The sequence below is a fragment of the Gobius niger genome, assembly GCF_951799975.1.
Source record: "Gobius niger genome assembly, chromosome: 4".
In the NCBI taxonomy this organism is placed as follows: domain Eukaryota; kingdom Metazoa; phylum Chordata; class Actinopteri; order Gobiiformes; family Gobiidae; genus Gobius; species Gobius niger.
The window spans coordinates 110001-123905 of NC_136855.1; the positions used below are offsets into that span (position 1 = coordinate 110001).

The 13905-nt window shown below is 45.7% G+C and overlaps 1 protein-coding gene across 1 annotated transcript in view; it reads right to left on the reverse strand.

Annotated features, from left to right (window-relative positions):
- Positions 1-13696, reverse strand: part of LOC306962576 (V-type proton ATPase subunit d 1) — a 19872-nt gene extending 6176 nt beyond the window's left edge. Inside the window, exons 1-4 of the mRNA XM_079555757.1 lie at positions 13407-13696; positions 9105-9276; positions 8102-8280; positions 4506-4585 (exon numbers count right to left, since the gene is read on the reverse strand). Coding sequence (XP_079411883.1) covers positions 4506-4585; positions 8102-8280; positions 9105-9276; positions 13407-13533 — 558 coding nt within the window. The 5' untranslated portion in view covers positions 13534-13696. The remainder of the gene's footprint in view (positions 1-4505; positions 4586-8101; positions 8281-9104; positions 9277-13406) is intronic.
- Between the last annotated feature and the right edge of the window lie 209 nt (positions 13697-13905).

The following is a 13905-nucleotide window of genomic DNA, read 5'->3' on the forward strand; positions in this document are numbered from 1 at the left end:
TAGCGTTAGATAGAGTTAGCGTTGGACAGAAGATTTAGCGTTAGATAGAGTTAGCGTCAGATTGAAGAGTTAGCGTTCGATAGAAGAGTTAGCGTTCGATAGAGGAGTTAGTGTTAGATAGAGGAGTTAGCGTTCGATAGAGGAGTTAGTGTTAGATAGAGGAGTTAGCGTTTGATAGAAGAGTTAGCGTTCGATAGAGGAGTTAGTGTTAGATAGAAGAGTTAGCGTTAGATAGAAGAGTTAGCGTTCGATAGAAGAGTTAGCGTTCGATAGAAGAGTTAGCGTTTGATAGAAGAGTTAGCGTTAGATAGAAGAGTTAGCGTTTGATAGAAGAGTTAGCGTTCGATAGAGGAGTTAGTGTTAGATAGAGGAGTTAGCGTTTGATAGAAGAGTTAGCGTTCGATAGAGGAGTTAGTGTTAGATAGAAGAGTTAGCGTTAGATAGAAGAGTTAGCGTCAGATAGAGGAGTTAGCGTTAGATAGAAGAGTTAGCGTTTGATAGAAGAGCTACCGTTAGAAGAGTTAGCGTTCGATAGAGGAGTTAGCGTTTGATAGAAGAGTTAGCGTTTGATAGAAGAGCTAGCGTTCGATAGAAGAGTTAGCATTTAATAGAAGAGTTAGCGTTAGATAGAGGAGTTAGCGTTCGATAGAAGAGTTAACGTTCGATAGAGGAGTTAGGGTTAGATAGAAGAGTTAGCGTTCGATAGAAGAGTTAGCGTTTGATGGAAGAGCTAGCGTTTGATAGAAGAGCTAGCGTTTGATAGAAGAGCTAGCGTTTGATAGAAGAGCTAGCGTTTGATAGAAGAGCTAGCGTTTAATAGAAGAGCTAGCGTTTGATAGAAGAGTTAGCGTTTGATAGAAGAGTTAGCGTTTGATAGAAGAGTTAGCGTTTGATAGAAGAGTTAGCGTTCGATAGAGGAGTTAGGGTTAGATAGAAGAGTTAGCGTTCGATAGAAGAGTTAGCGTTTGATAGAAGAGCTAGACGTTTGATAGAAGAGCTAGCGTTTGATAGAAGAGCTAGCGTTTGATAGAAGAGCTAGCGTTTGATAGAAGAGCTAGCGTTTGATAGAAGAGCTAGCGTTTGATAGAAGAGTTAGCGTTTGATAGAAGAGTTAGCGTTAGATAGACGAGCTAGCGTTTGATAGAAGAGTTAGCGTTCGACAGAAGAGTTAGCGTTTGATAGAAGAGCTAGCGTCAGATAAAAGAGTTAGCGTTAGACAGAAGAGTTAGCGTTAGATAGAGGAGTTAGCGTTAGATAGAAGAGTTAGCGTCTGATAGAAGAGTTAGCGTCAGATAGAAGAGTTAGCGTCAGATAGAAGAGTTAGCGTTAGATAGAGGAGTTAGCGTTAGATAGAAGAGTTAGCGTCTGATAGAAGAGTTAGCGTCAGATAGAAGAGTTAGCATCAGATAGAAGAGTTAGCGTCAGATAGAAGAGTTAGCGTCTGATAGAAGAGTTAGCATCAGATAGAAGAGTTAGCGTCAGATAGAAGAGTTAGCATCAGATAGAAGAGTTAGCGTCAGATAGAAGAGTTAGCGTCAGATAGAAGAGTTAGCATCAGATAGAAGAGTTAGCGTCAGATAGAAGAGTTAGCGTCTGATAGAAGAGTTAGCGTCCGATAGAAGAGTTAGCGTCCGATAGAAGAGTTAGCGTTTGATAGAGGAGTTAGCGTTGGATAGAAGAGTTAGCGTCTGATAGAAGAGTTAGCGTTAGATAGAGGAGTTAGCGTTTGATAGAAGAGTTAGCGTTCGATAGAAGAGTTAGCGTTGGATAGAGGAGTTAGCGTTTGATAGAGGAGTTAGCGTTTGATAGAAGAGTTAGCGTTAGCGTTGGATAGAGGAGTTAGCGTTTGATAGAGGAGTTAGCGTTTGATAGAAGAGTTAGCGTTAGCGTTGGATAGAGGAGTTAGCGTTTGATAGAGGAGTTAGCGTTTGATAGAGGAGTTAGCGTTTGATAGAGGAGTTAGCGTTCGATAGAAGAGTTAGCGTTAGATAGACGAGCTAGCGTTTGATAGAAGAGTTAGCGTTCGACAGAAGAGTTAGCGTTTGATAGAAGAGCTAGCGTCAGATAAAAGAGTTAGCGTTCTATAGAAGAGTTAGCGTTAGATAGAGGAGTTAGCGTTAGATAGAAGAGTTAGCGTCTGATAGAAGAGTTAGCGTCAGATAGAAGAGTTAGCGTCAGATAGAAGAGTTAGCGTTAGATAGAGGAGTTAGCGTTAGATAGAAGAGTTAGCGTCAGATAGAAGAGTTAGCATCAGATAGAAGAGTTAGCGTCAGATAGAAGAGTTAGCGTCAGATAGAAGAGTTAGCGTCTGATAGAAGAGTTAGCATCAGATAGAAGAGTTAGCGTCAGATAGAAGAGTTAGCATCAGATAGAAGAGTTAGCGTCAGATAGAAGAGTTAGCGTCAGATAGAAGAGTTAGCATCAGATAGAAGAGTTAGCGTCAGATAGAAGAGTTAGCGTCTGATAGAAGAGTTAGCGTCCGATAGAAGAGTTAGCGTCCGATAGAAGAGTTAGCGTTTGATAGAGGAGTTAGCGTTGGATAGAAGAGTTAGCGTCTGATAGAAGAGTTAGCGTTAGATAGAGGAGTTAGCGTTTGATAGAAGAGTTAGCGTTCGATAGAAGAGTTAGCGTTCGATAGAAGAGTTAGCGTTGGATAGAGGAGTTAGCGTTTGATAGAGGAGTTAGCGTTTGATAGAAGAGTTAGCGTTAGCGTTGGATAGAGGAGTTAGCATTTGATAGAGGAGTTAGCGTTTGATAGAAGAGTTAGCGTTAGCGTTGGATAGAGGAGTTAGCGTTTGATAGAGGAGTTAGCGTTTGATAGAGGAGTTAGCGTTTGATAGAAGAGTTAGCGTTCGATAGAAGAGTTAGCGTTTGATAGAAGAGTTAGCGTTAGCGTTGGATAGAGGAGTTAGCGTTTGATAGAGGAGTTAGCGTTTGATAGAGGAGCTAGCGTTCGATAGAGGAGTTAGGGTTCGATAGAAGAGTTAGCGTTTGATAGAAGAGTTAGCGTTAGATAGAAGAGTTAGCGTTTGATAGAAGAGTTAGCGTTCGATAGAGGAGTTAGTGTTAGATAGAGGAGTTAGCGTTTGATAGAAGAGTTAGCGTCTGATAGAAGAGTTAGCATCAGATAGAAGAGTTAGCGTCAGATAGAAGAGTTAGCGTCAGATAGAAGAGTTAGCGTCAGATAGAAGAGTTAGCGTCAGATAGAAGAGTTAGCGTTCTATAGAAGAGTTAGCGTTAGATAGAGGAGTTAGCGTTAGATAGAAGAGTTAGCGTCTGATAGAAGAGTTAGCATCAGATAGAAGAGTTAGCGTCAGATAGAAGAGTTAGCGTCAGATAGAAGAGTTAGCGTCTGATAGAAGAGTTAGCATCAGATAGAAGAGTTAGCGTCAGATAGAAGAGTTAGCGTTTGATAGAGGAGTTAGCGTTGGATAGAAGAGTTAGCGTCTGATAGAAGAGTTAGCGTTAGATAGAGGAGTTAGCGTTTGATAGAAGAGTTAGCGTTCGATAGAAGAGTTAGCGTTCGATAGAAGAGTTAGCGTTGGATAGAGGAGTTAGCGTTTGATAGAGGAGTTAGCGTTTGATAGAAGAGTTAGCGTTAGCGTTGGATAGAGGAGTTAGCGTTTGATAGAGGAGTTAGCGTTTGATAGAAGAGTTAGCGTTAGCGTTGGATAGAGGAGTTAGCGTTTGATAGAGGAGTTAGCGTTTGATAGAGGAGTTAGCGTTTGATAGAAGAGTTAGCGTTTGATAGAAGAGTTAGCGTTCGATAGAAGAGTTAGCGACAGATAGAAGAGGAGTTAGCGTTTGATAGAGGAGTTAGCGTTGGATAGAGGAGTTAGCGTTTGATAGAAGAGTTAGCGTTTGATAGAGGAGTTAGCTTTTGATAGAAAAGTTAGCGTTAGCGTTGGATAGAGGAGTTAGCGTTTGATAGAGGAGTTAGCGTTTGATAGAAGAGTTAGCGTTAGCGTTGGATAGAGGAGTTAGCGTTTGATAGAGGAGTTAGCGTTTGATAGAGGAGTTAGCGTTTGATAGAAGAGTTAGCGTCAGATAGAAGAGTTAGCGTTCGATAGAAGAGTTAGCGTCAGATAGAAGAGTTAGCATCAGATAGAAGAGTTAGCGTCAGATAGAAGAGTTAGCGTTCGATAGAAGAGTTAGCGTCAGATAGAAGAGTTAGCGTCAGATAGAAGAGTTAGCGTTCGATAGAAGAGTTAGCGTCAGATAGAAGAGTTAGCGTTAGATAGAAGAGTTAGCGTTCGATAGAAGAGTTAGCGTCAGATAGAAGAGTTAGCGTTCGATAGAAGAGTTAGCGTTCGATAGAAGAGTTAGCGTTCGATAGAAGAGTTAGCGTCAGATAGAGGAGTTAGCGTTAGATAGAAGAGTTAGCGTTCGATAGAAGAGTTAGCGTTTGATAGAGGAGTTAGCGTTCGATAGAAGAGTTAGCGTTCGATAGAGGAGTTAGCGTTCGATAGAAGAGTTAGCGTTAGCGTTGGATAGAGCGTCAGCACCTTGTAGAGCGTGTTCCGGATGATCTCGATGTTCATCTCGTCCAGATCTTGTTCTGAGATACAGTCCTGGAAAAACGCAGCTGCAAAAGAAACCACAGTGAGAACCAGGACATGGTGGTGCAGTGGTTAGCACGCTGCTCACAGCTACAGGGTCAGGTTAGCACGCTGCTCACAGCTACAGGGTCAGGTTAGCACGCTCCTCACGGCTACAGGGTCAGGTTAGCACGCTCCTCACAGCTACAGGGTCAGGTTAGCACGCTCCTCACGGCTACAGGGTCAGGTTAGCACGCTCCTCACAGCTACAGGGTCAGGTTAGCACGCTCCTCACGGCTACAGGGTCAGGTTAGCACGCTCCTCACGGCTACAGGGTCAGGTTAGCACGCTCCTCACAGCTACAGGGTCAGGTTAGCACGCTGCTCACAGCTACAGGGTCAGGTTAGCACGCTCCTCACAGCTACAGGGTCAGGTTAGCACGCTCCTCACGGCTACAGGGTCAGGTTAGCACGCTCCTCACGGCTACAGGGTCAGGTTAGCACGCTCCTCACAGCTACAGGGTCAGGTTAGCACGCTCCTCACGGCTACAGGGTCAGGTTAGCACGCTCCTCACAGCTACAGGGTCAGGTTAGCACGCTCCTCACGGCTACAGGGTCAGGTTAGCACGCTCCTCACGGCTACAGGGTCAGGTTAGCACGCTCCTCACAGCTACAGGGTCAGGTTAGCACGCTGCTCACAGCTACAGGGTCAGGTTAGCACGCTGCTCACAGCTACAGGGTCAGGTTAGCACGCTGCTACAGGGTCAGGTTAGCACGTTCCTCACAGCTACAGGGTCAGGTTAGCACGCTCCTCACAGCTACAGGGTCAGGTTAGCACACTGCTCACAGCTACAGGGTCAGGTTAGCACGCTCCTCACAGCTACAGGGTCAGGTTAGCTCACAGCTACAGGGTCAGGTTAGCTCAGAGCTACAGGGTCAGGTTAGCACGCTCCTCACAGCTACAGGGTCAGGTTAGCACGCTGCTCACAGCTACAGGGTCAGGTTAGCACGCTGCTCACAGCTACAGGGTCAGGTTAGCACGCTCCTCACGGCTACAGGGTCAGGTTAGCACGCTCCTCACAGCTACAGGGTCAGGTTAGCACGCTCCTCACAGCTACAGGGTCAGGTTAGCACGCTCCTCACGGCTACAGGGTCAGGTTAGCACGCTCCTCACGGCTACAGGGTCAGGTTAGCACGCTGCTCACGGCTACAGGGTCAGGTTAGCACGCTGCTCACAGCTACAGGGTCAGGTTAGCACGCTCCTCACGGCTACAGGGTCAGGTTAGCACGCTCCTCACGGCTACAGGGTCAGGTTAGCACGCTCCTCACAGCTACAGGGTCAGGTTAGCACGCTCCTCACAGCTACAGGGACAGGTTAGCACGCTCCTCACGGCTACAGGGTCAGGTTAGCACGCTCCTCACAGCTACAGGGTCAGGTTAGCACGCTGCTCACAGCTACAGGGTCAGGTTAGCACGCTGCTCACAGCTACAGGGTCAGGTTAGCACGCTGCTCACAGCTACAGGGTCAGGTTAGCACGCTGCTCACAGCTACAGGGTCAGGTTAGCACGCTGCTCACAGCTACAGGGTCAGGTTAGCACGCTCCTCACAGCTACAGGGTCAGGTTAGCACGCTGCTCACAGCTACAGGGTCAGGTTAGCACGCTGCTCACAGCTACAGGGTCAGGTTAGCACGCTGCTCACAGCTACAGGGTCAGGTTAGCTCACAGCTACAGGGTCAGGTTAGCTCACAGCTACAGGGTCAGGTTAGCACGCTGCTCACGGCTACAGGGTCAGGTTAGCTCACAGCTACAGGGTCAGGTTAGCACGCTGCTCACGGCTACAGGGTCAGGTTAGCACGCTCCTCACGGCTACAGGGTCAGGTTAGCACGCTGCTCACGGCTACAGGGTCAGGTTAGCAGGCTGCTCACGGCTACAGGGTCAGGTTAGCACGCTGCTCACAGCTACAGGGTCAGGTTAGCACGCTCCTCACAGCTACAGGGTCAGGTTAGCACGCTCCTCACGGCTACAGGGTCAGGTTAGCACGCTCCTCACGGCTACAGGGTCAGGTTAGCACGCTCCTCACGGCTACAGGGTCAGGTTAGCACGCTGCTCACGGCTACAGGGTCAGGTTAGCACGCTGCTCACGGCTACAGGGTCAGGTTAGCACGCTGCTCACGGCTACAGGGTCAGGTTAGCACGCTCCTCACGGCTACAGGGTCAGGTTAGCACGCTGCTCACGGCTACAGGGTCAGGTTAGCACGCTCCTCACGGCTACAGGGTCAGGTTAGCACGCTGCTCACGGCTACAGGGTCAGGTTAGCACGCTCCTCACAGCTACAGGGTCAGGTTAGCACGCTGCTCACAGCTACAGGGTCAGGTTAGCACGCTCCTCACAGCTACAGGGTCAGGTTAGCACGCTCCTCACAGCTACAGGGTCAGGTTAGCACGCTGCTCACAGCTACAGGGTCAGGTTAGCACGCTCCTCACAGCTACAGGGTCAGGTTAGCACACTGCTCACAGCTACAGGGTCAGGTTAGCACGCTCCTCACAGCTACAGGGTCAGGTTAGCACACTCCGCACAGCTACAGGGTCAGGTTAGCACGCTCCTCACAGCTACAGGGTCAGGTTAGCACACTCCTCACAGCTACAGGGTCAGGTTAGCACGCTCCGCACAGCTACAGGGTCAGCTGTGTCGTTTATTTGCAGTCACTCTCTCCATTGTCAATAAGATCTAAAACTGCGGTCAAGTGAGCCGTCATCCGCAAAATGCCAGTCGAGCCAGTCGTAACGTTGTTTTGTAGTGCGCGATTATTGCCGCTAACACGGTCGGCCAATGGGCTCAGGCTTAGGGACCGTCAACAATGTATTGTACGTGCTCTTAAACGTAGACTGCTGCGAATATGCGAGACCAATGTCAACAATGTAATTTCTCCTCTAAAATGGAATCTTTCCGACATTTCGGATGGTATTAAAGAACCCTTTGAAAGGTTTCACTCATTTCTCAGTGGGTTAATGTTACTCACCTCTCACACTCACTATGTGCCTAATATGACCCAATGTCATTTATGAATAAATACACCACCAATATGCCTATTTGGTCATTTTGAACATGTAACAAAAGCAGGAGGCAGATATGTATATAATGGATGTCGTTACCCAGCGGAGTGTCCACCAGGGCGGCGCTGTAGAGCTGGCCTCCTGCTCCGGGTGTGTATATGTATATTATGTATATAAGTACATGTATATCCCGTTACCCAGCGGAGTGTCCACCAGGGCGGCGTTGTAGAGCTGGCCTCCTGCTCCGGGTGTGTATATGTATATTACGTATATAAGTACATGTATAAATATATATGTACCCAGCGGAGTGTCCACCAGGGCGGCGCTGTAGAGCTGGCCTCCTGCTCCGGGTGTGTATATGTATATTATGTATATAAGTACATGTATATCCCGTTACCCAGCGGAGTGTCCACCAGGGCGGCGCTGTAGAGCTGGCCTCCTGCTCCGGGTGTGTAGATGTATATTATGTATATTACGTATATAAGTACATGTATAAATATATATGTACCCAGCGGAGTGTCCACCAGGATGGCGTTGTAGAGCTCGGCCGGCGTCTGTGCGATGTTCACGGCCTCCATCTGCTCGAAGCTGCCCAGAGGATGGCACTTTGGCACCAGCTCCGAGATCGCCCTCTGGTGGAGAGTCCCAGTGATGAGCAGGATCACGTTATCGATCATATAACTGTATCTGCAGGACAAATATTACCACAGGGTCAGTGAACGCATCATATAACTGTATCTGCAGGACAAATATCACCACAGGGTCAGTGAACGCATCATATAACTGTATCTGCAGAACAAATATCACAACAGGGTCAGTGAACGCATCATATAACTGTATCTGCAGGACAAATATCACCACAGGGTCAGTGAACACATCATATAACTGTATCTGCAACAGGACAAATATCACCACAGGGTCAGTGAACACATCATATAACTGTATCTGCAGAACAAATATCACAACAGGGTCAGTGAACGCATCATATAACTGTATCTGCAGGACAAATATCACCACAGGGTCAGTGAACGCATCATATAACTGTATCTGCAGAACAAATATCACCACAGGGTCAGTGAACGCATCATATAACTGTATCTGCAGAACAAATATCACCACAGGGTCAGTGAACGCATCATATAACTGTATCTGCAGAACAAATATCACCACAGGGTCAGTGAAACTGGGATTAAGTCAGAAAAGGCGGCTCTACATCTACACGGCCTGAGGTTTGAGAAAGACTGAAAGTAGATGTGGTAATACTAAAGTACTTTAGGTTACTGTGGTCAGACTAAAGTACTTCAGGTTACTGTGGTAACACTAAAGTACTTTAGGTTACTGTGGTCAGACTAAAGTACTTCATGTCACTGTAGGAAAACTAAAGTACTTCTGGTTACTGTGGTAATACTGAAGTACTTCATGTCACTGTAGTAACACTAAAGTACTTTAGGTTACTGTAGTAACACTAAAGTACTTTAGGTACCATATATATAGGAGTAAATATTTCTTACGTGATGAAGTCCATGAATGAAGCCAGCGGTTCGTACGACTGGTTCCTCATGTGTCTGAACTCGACCACCATCTTCTCCTTCAGTTTGTCGTCGATCACAGACACTGTCAGAGGAGACGCTTCGTTGGCCAAGAAACTGCCATAGTCTGTGCTCTGCAGGTGCAGCTTCAGGTCTGAAACGGAAACAGTGTTCAGGTTCACAGTGTTCAGCTTCAGGTCTGAAACATGAGAACAGTGTTCAGGTTCAGGTCTGAAACATTAGAACAGTGTTCAGGTCTGAAACATTAGAACAGTGTTCAGGTCTGAAACATTAGAACAGTGTTCAGGTCTGAAACATTAGAACAGTGTTCAGGTCTGAAATATGAGAACAGTGTTCAGGTCTGAAACATTAGAACAGTGTTCAGGTCTGAAACATTAGAACAGTGTTCAGTGTCAGGTCTGAAACATTAGAACAGTGTTCAGGTCTGAAACATTAGAACAGTGTTCAGGTCTGAAATATGAGAACAGTGTTCAGGTCTGAAACATTAGAACAGTGTTCAGGTCTGAAACATTAGAACAGTGTTCAGCTTCAGGTCTGAAACATTAGAACAGTGTTCAGGTCTGAAACATTAGAACAGTGTTCAGGTCTGAAACATTAGAACAGTGTTCAGGTCTGAAACATTAGAACAGTGTTCAGGTCTGAAATATGAGAACAGTGTTCAGGTCTGAAACATGAGAACAGTGTTCAGCTTCAGGTCTGAAACATGAGAACAGTGTTCAGCTTCAGGTCTGAAACATGAGAACAGTGTTCAGGTCTGAAACATGAGAACAGTGTTCAGGTCTGAAACATGAGAACAGTGTTCAGCTTCAGGTCTGAAACATGAGAACAGTGTTCAGGTCTGAAACATTAGAACAGTGTTCAGGTCTGAAACATTAGAACAGTGTTCAGGTCTGAAATATGAGAACAGTGTTCAGGTCTGAAATATGAGAACAGTGTTCAGGTCTGAAACATTAGAACAGTGTTCAGGTCTGAAACATTAGAACAGTGTTCAGCTTCAGGTCTGAAACATTAGAACAGTGTTCAGGTCTGAAACATTAGAACAGTGTTCAGGTCTGAAACATTAGAACAGTGTTCAGGTCTGAAACATTAGAACAGTGTTCAGGTCTGAAATATGAGAACAGTGTTCAGGTCTGAAACATGAGAACAGTGTTCAGCTTCAGGTCTGAAACATGAGAACAGTGTTCAGCTTCAGGTCTGAAACATGAGAACAGTGTTCAGGTCTGAAACATGAGAACAGTGTTCAGGTCTGAAACATGAGAACAGTGTTCAGGTCTGAAACATTAGAACAGTGTTCAGGTCTGAAACATTAGAACAGTGTTCAGGTCTGAAACATGAGAACAGTGTTCAGGTCTGAAACATGAGAACAGTGTTCAGGTCTGAAACATGAGAACAGTGTTCAGGTCTGAAACATGAGAACAGTGTTCAGGTCTGAAACATGAGAACAGTGTTCAGGTCTGAAACATGAGAACAGTGTTCAGGTCTGAAACATTAGAACAGTGTTCAGCTTCAGGTCTGAAACATGAGAACAGTGTTCAGGTCTGAAACATTAGAACAGTGTTCAGGTCTGAAACATTAGAACAGTGTTCAGGTCTGAAACATTAGAACAGTGTTCAGGTCTGAAACATGAGAACAGTGTTCAGGTCTGAAACATGAGAACAGTGTTCAGGTCTGAAACATGAGAACAGTGTTCAGGTCTGAAACATTAGAACAGTGTTCAGCTTCAGGTCTGAAACATGAGAACAGTGTTCAGGTCTGAAACATTAGAACAGTGTTCAGCTTCAGGTCTGAAACATGAGAACAGTGTTCAGCTTCAGGTCTGAAACATTAGAACAGTGTTCAGGTCTGAAACATTAGAACAGTGTTCAGGTCTGAAACATGAGAACAGTGTTCAGGTCTGAAACATGAGAACAGTGTTCAGGTCTGAAACATGAGAACAGTGTTCAGGTCTGAAACATGAGAACAGTGTTCAGGTCTGAAACATGAGAACAGTGTTCAGGTCTGAAACATGAGAACAGTGTTCAGGTCTGAAACATTAGAACAGTGTTCAGCTTCAGGTCTGAAACATGAGAACAGTGTTCAGGTCTGAAACATTAGAACAGTGTTCAGGTCTGAAACATTAGAACAGTGTTCAGGTCTGAAACATTAGAACAGTGTTCAGGTCTGAAACATGAGAACAGTGTTCAGGTCTGAAACATGAGAACAGTGTTCAGGTCTGAAACATGAGAACAGTGTTCAGGTCTGAAACATTAGAACAGTGTTCAGCTTCAGGTCTGAAACATGAGAACAGTGTTCAGGTCTGAAACATTAGAACAGTGTTCAGCTTCAGGTCTGAAACATGAGAACAGTGTTCAGCTTCAGGTCTGAAACATTAGAACAGTGTTCAGGTCTGAAACATGAGAACAGTGTTCAGGTCTGAAACATTAGAACAGTGTTCAGGTCTGAAATATGAGAACAGTGTTCAGGTCTGAAACATGAGAACAGTGTTCAGCTTCAGGTCTGAAACATGAGAACAGTGTTCAGCTTCAGGTCTGAAACATGAGAACAGTGTTCAGCTTCAGGTCTGAAACATGAGAACAGTGTTCAGGTCTGAAATATGAGAACAGTGTTCAGGTCTGAAACATTAGAACAGTGTTCAGGTCTGAAACATTAGAACAGTGTTCAGGTCTGAAATATGAGAACAGTGTTCAGGTCTGAAACATGAGAACAGTGTTCAGCTTCAGGTCTGAAACATGAGAACAGTGTTCAGCTTCAGGTCTGAAACATGAGAACAGTGTTCAGGTCTGAAATATGAGAACAGTGTTCAGGTCTGAAACATTAGAACAGTGTTCAGGTCTGAAACATTAGAACAGTGTTCAGGTCTGAAACATTAGAACAGTGTTCAGGTCTGAAATATGAGAACAGTGTTCAGGTCTGAAACATGAGAACAGTGTTCAGGTCTGAAACATGAGAACAGTGTTCAGCTTCAGGTCTGAAACATGAGAACAGTGTTCAGGTCTGAAACATGAGAACAGTGTTCAGGTCTGAAACATTAGAATAATGTTCAGCTTAGAAGCAAATGTTTGTTATGCCCAAATTCTACATTTTAACGCCACAAACGCAACAACAACAAAACAACAACAAAACGGTGCATATTTCATTCATTAAGATCTGCCCAGATTTCATCAAACAGGAAAATAACTGGACAAATTACACAACCTGAACCGAGCACATTCTGGCATTTCCCAAATATAAAACGTCAGAATAGCAACAAAAATGGGGATAAAATACAACAAAAAAGAGCTGATAAGTAGAGACAAAAACAAAACGTGCTGGGAAAAAAGACAAAAAAACAGGGAGTGACGACACTAACTACAAAAACAGGACAAAAAAGAGACGAAAACATAACAAAAGGCCGAGATAATGCAAGAAAAAGTCATGGTCAGTTTTGTAGGTCTTAGCTTTCAAATGAAGCGTTACACCGGCCTATAAGCTGTAAACTTTTAGATTTGGGTAAAGCCAAACTGGAGAAAAAGTGCTCGGTTGAGGCGGGGGTTAACAGGTTAAAAGGCAGAAGAGTCTAAAGAATAATATGACACACAGCGGGTTCAGCTTCAGCGCAGAAAAGGACTAAAAGTTACGTTTCCGCGGCACAAAAATACTTAAATTATTATTATGTCCGTGTTTTTTTTCTCAATAAAAGCAGAACCGAGCTGGAGAGTGAGCTAGCCATGGAGCTAACAGGCTAATGCTAACGCGGCTACAGCTAACCCAAACGATTATAAATGTATCTGCAGAACTACAGCTGTCGGTCTCAGTGATAGAGTCACAAATCACTCCATCCCCGCTCATTCAAACTGCAATGTTTTACTTTAGAGACGAGTCAATGTTTATGAATCAGCGGAGTTACGGGTCATGCTAACAGCTAATGCTAACGAGGCTGCAGCTGACAGCTAGAGGCTAATGCTAACGAGCTAACCCAAACGATCCACTACAGCTGTGTTTATCGCATTAAAGGGCGTTAATGTCGTTATGTCGTGTTAGTTTATCCAGTGCAGTTTATTGAGCTGTAGTAAAGCTTTAGTAGAACCGTGGGATTATCATCGAGCTGTTCCGGTTTCACTGCGGGCGAGAGAGAAGCCTTTCCCCAGACTCAGACTCCCACAGATCCCCCCCAGACCCCGTCACAGGGCGCTCTCTCCCCCGCAGGGCCCTCTCTCCCCCGCAGGGTCCTCTCTCCCCCGCAGGGTCCTCTCTCCCCCGCAGGGCGCTCTCTCCCCCACTCACCCTCCAGAGTCTCGCACTGCACCAGGTTGAGGTAGTCCGCCTGGCTCAGGATCCCGGCCTTGAAGCCCCGGACGAGCCCCTCCAAGTACCCGTTATCCGCGTTAAAGTAGAGCTCCGGCAGCGGCATGGTGCTGGGTCACAGAGAGGTCACAGAGGGGTCACTGAGTGGCTCACGGAGGGTCAGGGGCTGCTCCCGGTCCGGGTTTAGTCCTGGTTTAGTTCGGGTTTGGAGGAGACGGCTTGTGCTGATGCTGAATGTCAGGCCGTGGATCAGCTGACACAGGAAGCACGTGACCGAGGACTCACGTGACGCTCAGCTGACGGTCACGTGGGCCGAGCTTTTGCAGCGCCGCTCCTCACAGTTGTTAATCTTAAAGTCATGCAGGTGAGAAACATTTAAAAAACCTCTCACACACTCATGTGCAATAGTAGAGGTACGTTATATAAAACAGACAAATATAACACAAACATAACATATATAACAGAATATAAAATATCA